This window comes from Chelon labrosus, assembly GCF_963514085.1.
Source record: "Chelon labrosus genome assembly, chromosome: 14".
Taxonomy (NCBI): domain Eukaryota; kingdom Metazoa; phylum Chordata; class Actinopteri; order Mugiliformes; family Mugilidae; genus Chelon; species Chelon labrosus.
The window spans coordinates 28570801-28590062 of record NC_140347.1 but is presented as its reverse complement, the minus strand read 5'-3'; the positions used below and the strand labels follow the sequence as shown (position 1 = coordinate 28590062).

The following is a 19262-nucleotide window of genomic DNA, read 5'->3' as shown; positions in this document are numbered from 1 at the left end:
GGTGGTGGCCTAGCTGTCATTTACCGACAGGACCTGGAGTTATCCCCCATCTCGCTGCCTACAACATCTTCCTGCGAATGTCTTGCATTTAAATGTAAGCCCCCCTTTCCCATGACTGTTCTCCTTATCTATCGACCCCCAAAACCAAATTCTGCCTTCATCCCAGAAATGTCTGATCTCCTCACAACACTCTGTACTACCTCTGCCAATACCATAATCCTGGGTGATGTAAACATTCATGTCAACACCCCCTCAATCTCGTCCAGCTGCTGATTTTCTTCAGCTGCTAGACTCCATCAACCTACAACAACATGTTGATGTCCCCACACATTGCAGGGGACACACACTTGATCTGGTCATCTCTAACTCCGCCCCCAGCAACCTACAGGTCTACGATCTTGTAGTTTCAGATCACAAAGTCGTGTCAATAGAGCTGCCTTTCCCCCCCACCCACACCAAACCAAAGCGACAGATCCATTTCAGAAAAATGAAAAACATTAATGCGGATGCCCTGGCCCTGGACCTTCAACTTCTCTCCTCTGGCTCTACTGACTTCCCTTCTGTTGATGACTCCGTGGACTTCTACAACCAGTTCCTGAGCAATCTCCTGGACCTCCACGCCCCCTTAACATCCAGGACAGTCTCATTCTCGCGCTCAGCACCCTGGTACACCTGCGAGCTGCGAAAGATGAATGCGGCTGGGCGTGTCCTTGAGCGACGGCTCAAGGCCTCTGGATTGACTGTCCACAAACAGGCATACAGGGAACATAGGAGGGTGTATGCAGAAGCTCTGAGGGATGCACATTCCAGGTTCTATTCCAACATCATCAACAACAGCCCCGGTGACTCCAAACAACTTTTTTCAACAATAAATCACCTTCTTAAACCCCCCTCACCCTCCCACTCTGAGACCACCGAAGAGAGGTGCAACACGCACATCACTTTCTTTAAACAAAAAGTTAACACCATCCGCTCTCACCTCTCCACCACTGCGGTCCTGCCCCTCCCAACTGCTGACCCACCGCTTGAGATTGTCCAGCCGCTCTGCACTTTCTCTGATGCCACACAGGAGGAAGTAGAGGACATCATGAAAAAAATGAAGCTGTCCACCTGTGCCCTTGACCCTTTCCCTTCAGCCATGCTGAAGGCAAATATCTCTGCCATCTCTCCATTCATCACCAAGATCATAAACCACTCCCTCCTGGCCGGCCATATCCCATCTGAGTTAAAAACTGCGGTCATCAGACCTCTACTGAAAAAACCCACCCTAGATCCAGAAGTTCTCTCCAACTACAGGCCCATTTCCAATCTTCCATTCCTATCAAAGGTTCTGGAAAAAATAGTTGCAGCACAACTCCATGATCACCTCAAACTCAATAACCTGTATGAGAAGTTTCAGTCTGGTTTTCGCCCTGGCCATAGCACAGAAACAGCCTTGGTCAGGGTCACCAACGACCTCCTGATGGCAGCAGATACTGGTTCCCCATCACTACTCATCCTCCTGGACCTCACAGCTGCCTTTGATACAGTAGACCACAATATCCTTCTCCACCGCCTGCAATGCACCATTGGACTCTCAGAAAATGTTCACAACTGGTTCACCTCTTACCTGACCGACAGAACTGAGTATGTCGCCCTGGGCAAAGCCAAGTGACACACCCACAACGTCACCTGCGGTGTTCCTCAGGGCTCTGTGCTGGGCCCCACCCTCTTTTCCCTCTACATGCTTCCCCTTGGCAATATTATTAGCAGACATGGCATAACATTTCACTGCTATGTGGACGACACGCAGCTCTACCTCAGGACAACCCCCACTTCCCTACCAACTTCCACACTGACCACCTGCCTGGAGGAGATTTTCTTCAGCTAAACAGCTCCAAAACGGAGGCCATCCTGGTTGGCACACCACATCTGCTCCGCTCTTCTACCATCACCAATATCACTTTCTCTGGCCAAACCATCTCCCTCTCCACATCTGTCACCAACTTGGGTGTTAAAATGGACCCACAACTCACCTTTGACACCCACATCAAACACCTCTGTAAGACAGCTTTTTACCACCTCAAGAACATCGCCAAACTCTGTCCAACACTCACCCTAGCAGATGCAGAGAAGATCGTCCATGCCTTTGTCTCCTCCAGGCTGGACTACTGTAATGCACTCCTCATTGGGATCTCTGGCAAGAGCATCCAGAGACTCCAGTACATTCAGAACAGCGCTGCCAGGATCCTGATGAGGGTACGCAAGCATGACCACATCACCCCCATTCTGAAATCCCTTCACTGGCTCCCTGTCCCACTCAGGATTGAGTACAAGGTCTCCCTCCTCACTCACCAGTGCATTCATGGACATGCCCCCCTTTACCTACAGGAACTCCTCACCCCCCACACTTCCTCATGCACCCGGTCTGCAACCTCAAACACCCTTCAAACCCCCAGAACCAAGCTCTGCAGCATGGGTGATAGGGCCTTTGCTTCTGCTGCTCCCAGGCTGTGGAACACCCTCCCTGACCACCTGAGGAACCCACAGACTACAGATACTTTTAAAAAGGACTTAAAAACATATCTTTTTAAAAAAGCCTACAACTAAAATGTATTTTTTTTCTTTCTTCTATTTTTTTTTTTAACCTTAATTTAAATTTTTTTGACCCTGGTTGTTTTAACTTACATTATTTTTTAAACTGTTTGCCCTGTAGCACTTTGAGATTGCTATAAATGTAAAGTGCAATACAAATAAAATTGATTATTATTATTATTAAGCACAGAGATGAGCATAGATATACATAGACGAACGTCTGTAACATTCCAAGTAGTTAATGTTAGACGTTGTTTTTGGTTCCTATCGGTTTCCTGAATATATGCGTTCGTGTGTAAATGTGTAAATGAGAGGCATTAACTTACAGTAGTTTGATAAACTTAATAAAGTTCACTCCATTGACTCGTATTGGTTCGTGGGACAGAGCCACCTCCTCCAATATGATGGCGACGTTGACGTATCGCAACAACGGGCCAACCCGCTCATGTATATATGTCTATGCAGATTAGTACCCACGTCCACTGCATGTGACAAACTGAAGACAAATGACCTGTGTCTGACAGACCCCTACGTAAAGCCCCGCCCCAGGCTGTAGTTCTGCATTATTTTTTGTTTCAAATAATCAGAGTTTTCTTTTTTTTAAAAAGCCAGCTTACTTATTTTCAGCTCCAGCTTCCATCAGCTCACAAAGAGAAAGTTTATGCTGTGTAATGCATCCATTTTTCAGAGCTTTTAATAAGTGCAGTACTGCTCCTGCATGTACTGATAGTAGTAGCAATGATGCTGCTGCTAGTACATCAGAGACAGCAGCTAGCATAACTGCACCTTTAGCATCAGCAAGCACTGCTTCTCCTGCACCTCCCTCCATCCCCCCAACAAGTGCTGCCCCAAAGCAGCCTGCTCAGTTACCCATTGACTTAAATGGCAATGCACCAACTCAGCCAATACTGGGTAGCTACCCAAAGCGTGCATTTGGTACAACACTGAGATCATTCAATCCTGCCTGGTACCGCACACGACCATGGCTAGAGTATTCTGTGGTGCGAGACGCCTGCTTCTGTTTCCCCTGTCGGAAATATGGCAGCACTGTTAATGAGAGGGGTGTTGTTTTTACCTTAACTGGTTTTAACAATTGGAAAGCAGCACTTGATCGAGACAAGGGGCTACAGAGACATGTGTCCAGCCACAACCATGTGCATGCTTCAACTGTGTGGACTCAGCACAAAAGCAGAGAGGCTACAGGGGGAGCTGTTGACTCCCTGTTGGTTGGTAAAACACAACTTGAAAAAAACCATTACTATATCAAGAGTGTGGGCAGTGCTGTTAAGTTTCTCTGTGTAAATGAGTTGGGGCTCCGTGGGACTGCAGAAACTTTGAGGCATGATGCAGCTGACAACGACATTGCTTCAGGTCTCTTTCTAAAACTGATGGAGTATACCTTAGAGAAGGATGAGAAGCTAGCAAGCATTGCTAAGGGTATCCTGAAGAATGCAAAATATACATCTAAGGATATCCAAAATGAAACTATTGAAACACTGGCTTGGAGAGATCAGGAAAAAGTATGAAAATGCAGATTCTGCAGGGTTCTGCCTCAAGAGTGATGGGACCAGAGACAGGTGCAATGTGGAAAATTTGTCTGTGATGATTTGCTTCGTCAGCAATTCCATGCCAGAGGAGCATCTTATTGGGTTGCTTGACTTGCATCAACTTGATGCAGAGTACATCACCTCTGAAATATTGACACACCTCTCTGATGCTGGCTACAGTGCTGACAACATACTGAGCCAGTGTTATGATGGGGCTTCTGTGATGAGTGGGGTAAGAGGTGGTGTACAAGCCCTGCTCCAAAAGAAGCTTGCTAGATATGTCCCATATATCCACTGCTACAACCACCAATTGCACCTAGTAGTTGTGCATGCCATGCAGAGTGAACCATGTGTAAAAAAGATTTTTTGACCTCTCTAGTTCACTCTACAAGTTTTTTCAGCACCACCATGTGTCCGAGAACTATGATGCACCTAATCTTAAAAGGCTGCTTGAAATCCGATGGACAAGCCACTATGAGGTGACAAGGTGCATTGTTGAAAATCAAGACCATATTCTCAGTATATTATCTGAAATGACAGAGGATGATGATGGTGCAGTTGACTTGTGCACTGAGGCATCAGGCCTGCAATGTCAAATTAAGAGGCATCACTTCTTTGAGACGGGAAAGTTTCTAGTGCGGGTGCTTGGTGTCTTGAAACCAGCAAATTCAATTCTACAGTCTCAGTCTGTGGATGTGTGCAGTGCTTCTGAGGTTGTTGGTGCAGCGCTGGAGTCCCTAAAAAACATACGTGAAGATGAGTAATGGGCAGAGTTATCTCAGGCAGCTGCTGGAGATGATTCACATCCTCCAAAGAGAAGGAGAACAATGAGCAAACACCTCGGTCAAAGTGTTGTGCTCTCAACTGTGGGCCATAGAGACTCTGATGATCCTATCCTTAATCCCCATCAGTCTCTGAAAAGATCTCTGCTTAACATCCTTGACAGGGCCATTTCAGAAATGGAAACTAGATTTTCACAAAGAAATGTTGACCTGATGAAAGCCATATTTAGTCTTGCACCTAAATCTAGTGCATTTCTAGATTCAACCCAGTTGCACCCTCTGGCTGTGCTGGCTGGCACAGTGGCAGACAATGCAAGTCTGAAAAATGAAATCCTTGTGGCAAAACAGTTACTGCTCAAGAAATGTCCAAATGAAACAGACCTGTCCACTGTGTGTAAACACCTGCAGGAGTACAAGGCAGCCTTTCCTGAGTTGCATAAATTGTCACATTGTCACGTGTTCTAACCCCCTATCGTCGCACCATGTTACACAAGAGAAAGAGGAATCTGGTGATCTTGGCCCATGAGAAGTCCATAACAAATAACTTGGACATGGATGAATTTGTGAGAGTTTTTGCAAAGGGAAACAGGAGACTGTTGTTGTAGAGTGGAGTGGAGAGAAATGAGAGAGGAGTGGAGAAAAAAGAGATTTTTTGAGCTGTTAAGTTGCCAACAAAAAAAAATGAAAAAAGCCAAAAAAAAGAGAAGAAAAAAACATAAAATGTTCTGTTCTATATCTGTTGTGTTTTATAAATTAGTTTGAGAAGATTTTTTTTTTTATTATTCATAAGACTGCCTTTCAGTTTTGTAAATATTGACTATAATGTTTTTAACTTTAGGTTAAATTTATTTGAGAATTAGGCCATCCAGTTAAGCTAAATGTTATGTTGTTGGCTGATAAAATCTGGATGAAGGATATTTTATTTATTTATTTTATTTTATTTATTTTATTTTTATTTTTCAGTTCCCCCCTGAGGGATTGCCACCTTATTGTGGTCAGGGGGTTTGCGTGCCTCAGTGACCCTAAGAGCTATACCAACAGGAGCTTAGTCTTCAGGTGGGACACCCAAGTTGGACAGGTCTGAAGGTAGAGGCCTGACAAAGTGCAATCCACTTCTCCAGGTTATGGTTGGACACATAGCTAAAAACCCAATTCAATAAAGAAAACACTGTTACTATAAGCACAGGGGGAAAAAGTGCTGGTGCGTGATGTGTACACATGATGCCCCCTTCACATTTCTGACTGCCCCCTCAAATATGCCTACCTAGAACCGGCCCTGTACCAGAGCCTTATAGATAACCAGAAAACCAAAGCCCAGAAGAGAATGTCGGACGTAGCAACAGTAACTAAGGGGGAGCAACAGCAACTAACAGAGCCAAAAAAGAAGCTGCATCTCGGAACAGAGCCCAGTTATCATGTTGTTCTGAGATGCTCTCTCCTATAATAGCAGGTTTAATGCAGGTGGAAATTAAGGCGATGCTTTCATGTCAAGTCATTGTGTGAGGGGGTTGATGGGAGTCACTCTGTCAGTTACAGAAAGCTTAGGGCAGGATATTGTGCTCTGCCCCCCAACTCTCATTTCAGCCCCAGGAGCCCTCCTGTCATACTCTTCCTTCTATTGTCTTCATCTCTCTGTTTCCATCTGTCCAAACTGTCATGGTTTTCTGTCGTGGTTCTTGATTTCCTGTTTTGTGTTACTCCCTGTGTTTTCCTTCTGATTAGTTCATTGCTTTCTCCTTGTGTTATGTCTTGATTTGTTTCACCTGTGTCTCATCACCCCTCTGTTCCCCGTGTGTATATATAGCCCTGCCTTCCCCTTTGTTCCTTTTTGTGTCATACTGTCTCTTTGCCACGTTCATGTCTTGCTTGGTCATAGTTTTTCCATGTCTTTTTCATGTTTTCATTTATTTATTTTTTTTGGATATCCTGCCTTTTGTCTGCAGTGCCTTTGGTTTTTGTCAGCTTTGTCTTTTTTTTTTTTGTTATTAAACTTTTTATTGAAGAGCTCATACAAGTACACCTCAACAAGTCTTTTGCTTGAAACATGTATAGAGAGCAAGTAGATTACAAATATATTCAGAATTCAAAAATCATTACAGAAATACCTCTGTTCTTTATACACAACACCCCTCAAAATGTCTAAATATCCTGAGTATCCAAAGAAAAGTGAAAAAAAAATAATGTTACAAAGTAAAACTAATAACCAAGTTGTATGGGGGGTAATCTGGACAGTACTGTGGGGTGATAATTACAGCCATAACAAAAGTTTCACTAACTCAAATAGTAGTCCTTGTAATAGTCTTTAAAATAAAACAAAGATAGCTTGCTGCATACATGTATAGCACTTATAATAAATATGTGATAACTACATCAGAAACTAAAACCAGAAACAGATGAGTGGAGTCAAGAACTAAGAACTAAGAGGTGGGGGGGGGGGGGTGGAGATGTCACTTTAAACTTCCTGCCTGTCATTTGTTAGATAGTTGATCCAAACTTTCCAGTAACTTTCAAACTTTTCTTGTTCCAGCCTCAGAATGAATGTTAGCTTCTCCATTGTGAAAATATCCTTAACCACTCTGATCCAATCTTCAATTGTCGGGGAATCTTTTACCAACCATTTCCTTGTGATTGCTTTTGTACTTGCTAATAGTAAAATATTATACATATATCTATTGTCAGGTCCCTTCACAGTGTCCGGTCTTAGCCCCAGGTATAATGTCTCAAACCCTGATGGGATCACTATTTTCATGATTTTCTCAATGTTCAATTTAATTTCCTCCCAATATTTTGTAATGACTGGACATTCCCAAAACATGTGATAATGTGTTGCCTTGCCCTCACCACATGCTCTCCAGCAGGTTGTATTTCTTCCCAGAGAAGTCCTTTGTGCTGGAACTTTAAAAAACCTGACAACATTTTTCCACCCAAATTCTCTCCAAGACAGTGAGAATGTACTCTTCCACTTTTGTAATATAATTTTTTCCCATATTTCCATCTGTATCGTAATGTTGCTCTCCTTCTCCCATTTCTCCTTTATATATACAGTGTCTCCTCCTTCTAGTTGTCGTAACACCTTGTATATCTTTGATATGTTTCCGCGACCAGGGTCCGATCTGTAGCTGAGTAGAAATATCTTCAGTAATCCCAAGTTAGTTTGTTGCCCTTCTTCCTTTTTCATTATATTATCTAGATAATGTCTAACTTGCAAAAATCTATAAAAATCTTGATTTGTTAAACTAAATCGATTTTTAAGATCCTGGAATTGTTGCAGTGTGCCCCCCTCAAAGAGGTCGCTGTATTTTGTTAGCCCTTTGTCAGCCCACTGTTTAAATCTTGCATCCATCCTGTTTGGTAAGAAATCTATGTCATATCCTATCCATTTAATGATCCAATAAGGTTCTTTTGCCTTGTTTTCCTTGATTACTCTGTGCCAGGTCCTCATTGACATTTTAATCCATGGGTTTACATCTTTTAGACAATTAACCAGTCCACTGTCCCCTATAATTGCTTGTATTGGGATATCACTAGATATCTGACATTCTATGTCTTTCCACTTTGCTTTATAGGAAGGGTTGCAAATGTCAACCAAAATTTTTATCTGGACCGCTTGGTGATAATTTTTAATATTCGGGAGAGCAAGGCCACCTTTGTTCTTTGCTAGTTGGAGAGTTTTATAGCGAATTCTTGGCTTCTTCCCCTGCCAAATGAATCGTGATATTAATTTGTCTAATTCTTGAAATTTCCCATTTGGAAGCTCGACTGGTATGTTTTGGAACAGATATAATAATCTAGGTAACAGGTTCATTTTTATCACTTCCACTCTTTGTCCTAATCCTAAAAAGGGGATTAGATTCCACCTGGACAGGTCAGATTTAATTTTGGAAAACAATATGTCATAGTTCTCTGCTATGATCATGTTCAGGTGTTTTGGGATATTCACACCTAGATATTTAATTGATTTGGAGTCCCAATTGACTTTAAATTCCTCTCTCATGGGATGGCTAGGTGAATACCTGAATGTCAAGATTTGTGATTTGTGAATATTGAGTTTATAGCCTGATAGTAGGCCATATTCCTTCAGAGTTGTGAGTAATTCTGGGAAAGAGGCGGACGGATGCCCCAAATATATCAAAATATCGTCAGCGAATAGGGCAATTTTGTGTTCTTCTTGCGACACCATGATCCCCTTTATCTTCTCATTCTGCATTATCCATTGACTCAAGGGCTCTATAAAGATGACAAATAAGAGCGGCGATATAGGGCAACCCTGCCGACATCCCCTTTCAAGTTCAAAATTATTTGATAATGCTCCATTAATCCGAATTTTAGCTGTTGGTTTATAGTATAAAGCTTGTATTACTTTAACAAAATCATTGTGAAATTGGAACCTCTCTAATGTCTTATATAAGAATGACCAGTCGACAGAGTCAAAAGCCTTCTCTGCGTCTAGCCCCAGCAGAACAGCCTCTAATTTATCTTGATCTATATGGTTAATAACATGTAATGTCCTCCTAACATTGTCCTGTGTTTGCCTCTGCTTAATGAACCCCGTTTGATCTAAATGAATAATATCTGGAAGTATTATTTCTAAGCGTTTTGCTAGAATTGATGTGAATAGTTTATAATCCTGGTTTAGCAAGCTAATTGGTCGGTAACTAGAACAATCTGTCTTATCTTTACCATCTTTTGGTATTACAGTAATGATCGCCTCCCTCCAAGATGGAGGGATCTCTCCATTTTTAATGACCCAATTGAATGTTCTCAGTAATAGAGGTGATAATAAGTCACTAAAAGTATTGTACCACTCTGCTGTAAACCCATCAGAGCCTGGGGATTTGTTAGGTTTTAGTCTAGAGATTGCCTTTTGGAGTTCTTCGATAGTCACATTGGCCAGTAAGACTTTGTTCTGGTCTTCTGTAATTGTGGGGAGATTGAGTGACGCAAGCAGAGATTCAGGAGTCCTAATCCCCTTACTGACCATCCGGGTATATAAATTTTTATAATATTTTTCAAAGCAACTATGAATGTCCTGGAAGTCAAGTTTTATTTGTTTGGTGATTTGGTCTTTGATTTTATACACTACCCTCTCTGCTTGTTGTTTTTTTAATTTATAGGCCAGAATTTTGGCTGATTTATTACCTACTTCATAGTAATTCTGTTTCAGAAAGGTTAGTTTCTTCTGAATTTCTACCTCGTAAATTTCTTTAATTTGATTTTTAATTTCCTTAATTTTCTTCATAATATCCATTTGGACATCTTTTTTATGTTTTTTCTCCAAATTTTCCAACTCTTTTTCTAGTTTATTCAGTTTCTCCTGTCTAAGCCTCTTTTGTAGGGCCAGTTTCGCAATGATTTTCCCTCTCAAGACGGCTTTACCTGCATCCCATACCATAATTGGGGATACTTCCCCATTATCATTTTCTGACAGGTACAACCGAATTTCCTCCTGAAGTTCATCCTTCATTTTACCTTTAAGTGCATTTAAATTAAGTCTCCAGGAAAAACTGTTTTTGTTATTTTTAAAATTTAAATCCAGATAAACCGGGCTGTGGTCCGAGAGGTCCATTATTCCAATTTTACAAGACTTTACAAGACCAATATCTTTACTGTACATGAAAAAATAATCAATCCTTGAGTACGTTTTATGTGGTGAGGAGTAAAAAGTGAAATCTCTAGTTGTAGGATTCAACTCCCTCCATACGTCACAAATGCCCATTTCACTCATCATCTTTCTCACCTTTTTGCTTATTGTGTTAGTCAGAGTGGGTCTTGACACATCCCAGTTTGGATTCAGTCTCAAATTAAAGTCACCACCACAAATCACCATTCCCTGGGCTTTTGTAATCATTAGATCAAGTACTTGTTTATAGAATTCCCATGTTGCACCTGGGGGTACATAAACATTTAAGAGAGTGACTTCTGACCCTTCTAATTTTCCTACAAGCATGTTATACCTTCCCTCTTTGTCCGAAGTTTCTGATATCTTTTCAAAAATTAATCTTTTCGCTATCAGTGTAGCCACTCCCCTTCTATGTCCTGTTTTATAGGACGACGAATAAACTTGATTAAAGCCCTGCCTCTTAAGTTTAGCATGCTCGGATTCGGTTAGATGCGTCTCTTGCAAGAATATTATATCTACTTTGTCTTTTTTCATTTTGCCCAGAATTTTACTTCTTTTAACTGGATTAAGTATACCCTTCACATTGTAAGAGGCAAATCTAAGTGGAACTTTTGGACTTTCCATTATAAATTATATGTCTCTTTTAATCTTACTACCCCCCTCCACTCAAACACTATAAGAACACGAACAAAAACACAAAAAAGAACGTGACTTGAACAGTCCCAAAAGAACATAAACTTGAGACATTTTACCAGTGACTCAAGTTGAACTTCCTGATTTGAGGTCTCGTTTGAGACCCTGAAGGAGCCGGGATGTTTTGCCGGCTCGGAGGGAAAGTCTCCAATCATCTCCAGTTGTGGAGGGCCCTCCCTTAAGTTTTCAAAATGTTCCATGTTTTAGCTTAGTCGGATTTCCCCGATCACACATATTATATTATTAATGTCATTAAACTGACCCAAACACGTCTCAAAGTAGTGGTTTATTAATTGTTCGCTTCACTGCCACTACTACTATGTATCCTTACCGTGGAGAAACCGCGCCGAGGCGCAACAAGATCAGCGGTCAGACCGTCTGAAAACGTCCAGTCTCTTTTTAAAACCGTCCCGCGGCGTCTCAGGGTGCTGATCCGTTCTCCCCGGGGACCGGACCTTGCGCCACATCAGGTTTTTCACTCTATCAGCCCAGCTCGCCGGTGGTTTGAATATCGTCACAGGCAAACCTCTCTTCACCATGTCCGTCGTAGCTTCCTCGGCCGAGTTGTATAGGCACGTCTCTCCCTCGTAGAACACCCTTAATCTGGCTGGGAAAGGTGTCTGGAACCGTGTGTTGTTTTCCCGCAGCACCTTCTTCGCTTCTGCGTATTCCCGGCGTTTCTTGAGGGTCTCCGGTGCGTAGTCGTGGTCCACAAAAACTCTTCTTTCCTTGTACAGAAAACCTTTTTTCTGCCATACCAACTTCAGAACTTCTTCTTTAGTTTTGCTGCTGGAGAACTTAGCGACTATAGATCTCGGGGGAGACCCAGCCGGGGGCTTCGGTCCCAGTGCGCGATGCGCACGTTCAATCTTCAGGTCATGGGTGGGGGGCAGCTCCAGTTTCTCCCTCAACAGATTTTCCACGAATGTTATCATCGATGTGGAGTTGCTCTCGGACCCCTCCTCTATGCCGTGGATTCTTATATTCTCCCGCCTTGCTCTCCCCTCCTGGTCCGTTAGCCTGTCCTCCAGCTTAGCCTGTAGCTTTAGCAGCTCCGCCGTAGCTTCTTCCAGCCCCTGCACTCTTTCCTCTGTCTCTGAAATTCGCATTTCGGCTTCCTCGACTCTGTTGTTAGTTGCCTTAATGTCTTCTCGTATCTCTCGGAGAGTATCTACATTTTCGCGCCGAAACTCTCTCAGCTCTTGCAATATCGTCTGCAGGCTAACCGTCTCCGCATCCACTTGCTGCTCCGCCATGTCGGGAAGGCCAGGTGTATCATCCTCGACCGACCCCTCCCCGGCTATTTGAGCTCTTTCCCTCGTCTGTGGCACGCTTTTCTGTTTTGGTTTGGGCATATTATAAACGCCTTTTCAACCTTTCCTATTAACAAGAAACAATCTCTCAAAAAAATAACGGCGTTTCCTTGATGATCGGGGAGCTCCGATAGCGTGCTGTCTACCTCATGGCTGCCAGACCGGAAGTTCCAGCTTTGTCTTTTTTTCATTAAAAACCTTTTCGCCTACTCCTGCCTCAGCCGTCTAAGTCCTGCATCTGGGTCCTAACCTTCTTACCTCGCCACCCCGTCTTGACACAAACTGATCTAAATATCACCATCACTGCCTCCTTTGTCCCCTGTTGATGTAACCTGAGGAGTGTGTGTCTTACAGCATGGACGGTTGAAACGGCAGAAAACCAAAAGCAAAAGATAGTATGTACTGACAGAGGGGAGCAGTGGAAAGATGTACCGTGGCAGCAGATACTGCAAGGCAGGTTGTGTTCTCTGTGTGAGTCACTTTATGGCCAAAAGAATGTGGAGACTTTTGGTGCATTCAATTATGCTCCAGGGCAACACCTCCAGTTGATGATCACTCACACAATAAATCCTAAGAAGTTTTAAGTAACATGGCGAGTTCGTATAAACCGCAGTATATACAGTAGATGGAGGTGGAACTGCTCCTCAAAAGTGAAGCCAGAACAAGTAGAGCTCCCCCTGTTGATTGACTGCAGTATAGGTCATAAGCTCCACCTCCTCCATGTTAGTGAATGGGACTTGAGCCAAACTAGAACACTAAAAGGCACGAAAAATGTTTCTTCTTTTTTTTTTTTCTGTCATTTTAGGTAGTTATTATAATACTGCGTGTTAAAGTGCCAATTTTTTGAATACGTTTTGTTTTAATTATTTATAGAAACAAGATAGTGGCGACTACCTGTTGCCTTGCCAACCGCTCCGTAAAGTGGTCCCCTTGTGCCGTGAGAGATGGAAAAAATGAATAAATAAATAAGTACAGTATATAATCGAACATTTCTTTGTAACTGGTGGAGGTAGAGCAGAGCATAGCATTCCACAGACTCCGGTTCCAAAACTATCTATACAGTCTATGTTATAAATTTTTGAGCCTTGGTATCCTTCTAGAGCACAAGAAGGATACAAAAGCAAGACCAGGGAATAATCCCAGTGTGGCCTTAAGAGATGATGAACTTTTAGCACTACATTACCAACTGATTCATTCATTCCCACACCAGACCCTAGCAGAGATCCCATGTAAAGCATGAATGACTGTCCTAAAAAGAGCAGTTGCAACTACCTCAAACTGATATGCTTAGGTTCATGTGACAAAACCCTTCAGTGGCCAAATGACGAGAGAAAAGTCAAGAAATGCTACAGTGCATTTTTTATTGAAATATAACAGTAGCCATTTTAACCCAAAACCTAATATTTCCCTAAGAAAGTTAATTTGTCCTGCTAATGGGGGCATCAAACCAGAAGTGTCACTGTAGTGGGGATGAACATGTTCTTTTTTTAATTTGAGTTTCTAATTGTATTTTTTTATTATTATCTCTGTTTTATGTGCACATTTTGATTTGAAAAGTCCAAATAAAGAATTTTATTACCTTTGCTATAGTTTTATACACAGATCAGCCACAACATTAAAACCACTGAGAGGAGAAGTAAATAACATTAATCATCTTGAGACAATTCAGTGTTCTGCTGGGTAACACTGAGCCTTCTGCTTCTATTGTGGATGAATGGAAGGAAATCTTTCCAACCAGGTCATGGGGGAAACTGAAATCAGGATATAAGCATAGCTTCATGTTAAGTTTCACAAACCGAGTGTTTTCATTTATTTATATATTTTTACATTAGGTATAAAAGATTAAAGAAATCTTCTCCTAGAAAAACATTAATGTAATCCCATTACATGTAGGCCATCACTTTCCAAATCTGGACAGTTTCTTTACGGCAAGCAATGTGAGTTTATAATGTCATAATCCCAGTGTGGAATTTAGAGATAAATTCTTTGCCATTGGAAAATGCTTTGATAACATACAATCTTTCTGTCGCACACAACTCTAATAACTGTAAGTTTAGTTATTTTCATGCTTAAACTGCAGTATATATCTGTAGTCATATCCCCTAGTATGGGTCAAAGAAAACTCCTGCAGAACTACTAAACAAATACAGGATGTTAAAGGTTCCTAGATGGTGAGAAATTAATGCAAGATTTCAAGCTGAAAACATCATTGTGCAACTCTCAAAAGTTTCACAATTTATCATCCTACAAGGAAATCTATTAATTGCAATCCAGCTTTGTGAAATCATACAAGAAACTAGTGCACTCTGCTAACACTAGCCCAGCCTACAGGGATACAACTGTTTTGAAAAGATTTAGTCATCTAAATCTCTTTGGGTCTAAGCCCATTCTGTAATTTTCTTTCACTAGGCGTGGCAGAGCAGTTTGTTCACTTGTAGGCTGCTGAGGCCCTTGTTTTGGAGCTCCGATGGAGCCACACACTTCAGGGAAGTCTGTGGTGACAGGGTGGCTTTGGTTTGTCCCATCCACCTCACCAAGGAGATGATGTTGCAGTCACACTGCCACGGGTTGTCATGGAGGTACAGCTTCTTCAGCTCTGGGAGGGTTCAGAAAGGAAGAAAGTGAATCCTGCAGGCATCTCAAACTCTTTCGCTATGAGTTACTTGTTTCTTTCTGTGAAAATGTGACCGTAAAAAGGGAGGGTCGTATTACCAGGCATATGGGCAAACACGTTTCCATCCACTGTCTTCAGGCGGTTTCCACTGAGCGCCAGCTGGGAAAGCTTGGGCATGTTGCTGAACAGATCAGATGGCAGGTTCTCCAGCTCATTATTCCTCAGGTAGAGTTCCTAGTTCAATAATCGGCACATTTATTTCTGTTGTTTTTATGTGACTTATATAAATTGATGAGATCCAATGCATTCATAGCCTAAATCACTTTAACTCACTCGATCACCTAACCAGAACAGACCATGTGTGAGTTTTTACCAAATTAAGCTTCAAAGTAATAGTCTTTGACTGTTGTCATCTAATTCTCTGTATTTGTGTAAACCAGGACAACATAAGGCATTACCTGCAAGTTGCCCAGGCCATCCAAAGCTGAAAGACTCAATGTGGACAGAAGGTTGTTGTCTAGAACCAGCATTTCCAGAGAGTGCAGAGGCTTGAATGCTCCAGCAGGAACAGTTTTCAGACTGGGTTTTGGGAGAACAGTCAGGTCTCTTCATTAACTTAAGCAAATTATACAACTGATCTATATTCCAACACATCACATCTCTGATACCTTTTTTCTTGCATAAGTTAAACACGTAAAACACTAATTTGTGTGTCATTTCAGTGAGCCACAGACTAAAAATTTCACATCAATCGTTTTTACAACATGCTTTCTCTCAAAGACTCACTGTTAATAGATTTGAACTATAGATTTGATCAACTTCTTCCAACACCAGAATAACATGTTTTATATGCATGCTAATCCAGTGTTTAATTTTAACAACAGTTCTGTTAGATTTAAATAAGTTTTGTGACTTTTTTTTATCTTACAAGAGCAGGTTTTAGTAACTAACCAATGGATTTGGGATTTTGAGATGCTGTAGTCTAACCTTGACCAAATACAATAAAGACCAGGACAGAGCTCCAGTGCATAGAATAGAAGTCTGATTTTCACTGAAGAAACCTGTCACTGTACTTTTGCTACTGCTAGATGTACAACATTTATATAAAGAGGCTTAGATGCAGGATGTTATCATGACCTGTTATTGTCTAAGTTGAGGAACAGCAGCTGCCTGAGTCCAGTGAAGGCCTTCGGAGAGATCCTTTGGATGCGATTCAGGGAAAGGTCCAGAACTTTGAGAGCGATCAGAGGTTTGAAGGCGTTAGAAGGGAGTGCTGTCAGTGCGTTGAGAGGAAGGTCCAGCTCCGACAGGTTCCTCATGCCTGCAAACATCTCAGGTTTGAGAATGCCAATTTGGTTCTGCCCCAGCATGAGAAAGCGAAGGTTCAAGAGGTCCTACAGACATGGAAAAAGAACCACTTTTGTCAGATAGTTTTCATTTGATTTCTGCCAATTCCTCAAGTCTTTACCTGGAACCCTCTTGGTGGAAGGCTAGAGATGTGGTTGCCATAAAGATTGAGAAGCATCAGTTGCTTTGCCCCAGAGAAGGCCTGGGGGTGGATGGACTTGATCGCGTTGCGTTCCAAGATGATGCTCTCAATCTTTGGAACTGATTTTAGAATATTTGCCTTCAGGTTCGTGATACCATTCTCACCTTAAAATAGCAACAAAGAAGTCAGTTAACAGTGCAGTTATGACCCACATTACTTAAATATCAGACACATTACTGTTTGGCTTGAATGTCAGAAGTAATACAAGGTACTCACCTAGTTTAATGATCCATACATCAGGGGGCAGTTTGGAGGGAAAGGCATGAAGCCCTCTCTTATGACAATTGACCTCTGACTTTTCTGGGCCAGATTTCTTGGAACATTTACAGAACTCAGGGCAGCCCTCCACACTCTGCACCATCCATAGCATTGCCAGAATCAACCATGCTAAGTGTTGCATCTTTCCTGCAGAGCGCAAGATGCCAAAAATAGTTATTTTGATTGGACGTCAAAATAGTTGGAGAAGCAGACTAATAGATATTAGCTTTAATTAAAGTTAAAGTTAAATTTAATAATATGTGGACGTGGAACCACCAGCAAAAGTGACATGCATGCCTTAGTTACATATCAGAGTGCAGAATGGTATACCGAACAATGCTCAAATTGCCAAAACAAATTTTGCTTCAGTGCTGACGCAAAAAGAATAGGTGCAAAATGGTCACACTCTCCTACATAACCACTTGGAATTATTTTACTGGGTTCATAAAATTCAGAGATTCTGATCCTTGCATGCAACGTTTAACAGACCGAAACTTTTCAAACATATATTCTTGTGCAATAATAAGACTGTTCATTATTATTATCATTATTATTATTATCATTATCATAAGTGGAAGAGAATGTTCCAGTTTTCCATGTGAAATGTGGGACATACAGTAACGATGTAATCCTTAAATCACATGAAGACTTGCATTAGATATTGATTGCTCATATGTGCATAGATATACTGTATATGGCACCTCTCGACAATTTTGGGATACAACTGATACATGAATTAGTATGCTAAAAGTTGTATCACATTCCTGCCAACAAAGAAAATGCATACAAATGGAAGACAAGCTGAGTTCAGAAAGCTTTAATTTTGATGCTTAAGGGGTAAACTAAAGTCTGCAATAAGCAGACCTACTCCATGTACTCAAGTAGAACTTTAAGTGTATAAATGAAAAGTGTTTCAGATAAATTGTGTTTTTTAAATGATTTGCCAAAATACAAAGGCATGTGGAAAATCCAAAATGCACTGAAACAAACAAAGAGCAGCATTTCATCATTAAAAAAATTCTGTAAACATAATGGAGCAATCTTTTAAAACTAAATAAAGTGTTTTCCTCCATCTTTTGTACCACTTACCTGAACAGGTAACCTTCTAAAGAACACTTGATCCTCCAGACGTCCTCTTTGTTTTCACCTCTCAAGCAGTACACTTTTCCTCTGTTGTACTGTTGCATAAGTGCTACAGAATTAGAGAATTAGCCCAACTGCCTGTGGCCTTGTTTCCCCTCGATTATAAAATCAGTTTTATCGTAGGTTCACAAATAAGAGAAATAATTCCCTTTTTGACATTAGAGAAAGCAGTGCAGAATTCTCCCCGTGCTCTGAGACAGGTAGATGAAACTATGCAGCACATGAATCGCTCTCTCAAGGCTGAAATAAAAGCAGCTATAAAACATTTGCCAGGGCGGCGGTGTGGGAACGCAGCCCCAACCTCAGCAGAGAGTCAAAGCGGGGTGTGAAAGTCCTGGAGACGCAAGTTGTGCAATGTCACAGATCCCAGAGAAATGTGGCATCCACAGATTATGGCACCGATCCAAGTCTACATAGTGTCTGCCTGTTGGTAGACGATTGTTGCTTTCATTCTGTCTTCGTGTTCTCATCAAAATGTGGACGTTTTTGCACTTCTTAGCTCTAATAATTAAAAACTTTAATTTGAAACACTAGTATAACATTTTGGAAAATACACCAATTCAATTTCTGTCCAGGGTTTAAATGAGAAGATCCATGTCACTCTTTTTTATTTTTATTTTTTTAATGTTCAATGAGTAAGAAGCTATGACCAGGAGCTGGTTAGCTTTGCATAGCATAAAGACTGTATTATAAATATACTGTATTAGCTTTGTGCTCTCCAAAGGTAACAAAACTGTGTTAAACTAGCTTGGAACTGTACAAACCAAGACACATACGTGGATACGTTAAGATAGAGTGAAAGGAATCTTATAATGTCGAACCACCATCATCTAATGTCATCAGAACAATGAAGGAGATCCATATCAGATTTAAAATAAAATGCATCCTTTTTTTTAAACACAGAGGTACAGGCACATTTTCTGCTGTGCTTTGTCTCCAAGGCAGCGGCAGAGCTAATTAAAAAGTCCCATTCATCACTATGCAAATGAGTTACGAGATCACACATTAATGAAGTACTGATGAGTCCTAGAATGGAACCTCTAGAATAGTGATAAGCCAGAGCAATCCACTATCTTGTGATTAGTGTACTGATCTGTTCTTTCTACTGAGGACAATACCTATTAGCTTAATTTTCTTTTCTTTTTTTTGTATTTTGCCTTTTCTTGCTA

The 19262-nt window shown here is 41.4% G+C and overlaps 1 protein-coding gene across 1 annotated transcript; it reads right to left on the bottom strand.

The window, feature by feature from the left end:
* Positions 1 to 14934: 14934 nt before the first annotated feature.
* LOC311499879 (uncharacterized protein) lies at positions 14935 to 17568 on the bottom strand (the record flags this gene model as incomplete). The annotated part of the gene is made up of 6 exons (XM_084561015.1): positions 16909 to 17568; positions 16612 to 16796; positions 16281 to 16537; positions 15602 to 15722; positions 15242 to 15377; positions 14935 to 15125 (listed from the first exon to the last, which is right to left on the bottom strand). The coding sequence occupies exons 1-6, from the start codon at positions 17090 to 17092 to the stop codon at positions 14935 to 14937; spliced, it is 1074 nt and encodes a 357-aa protein (XP_084417141.1). The 5' UTR covers positions 17093 to 17568.
* Positions 17569 to 19262: the final 1694 nt, after the last annotated feature.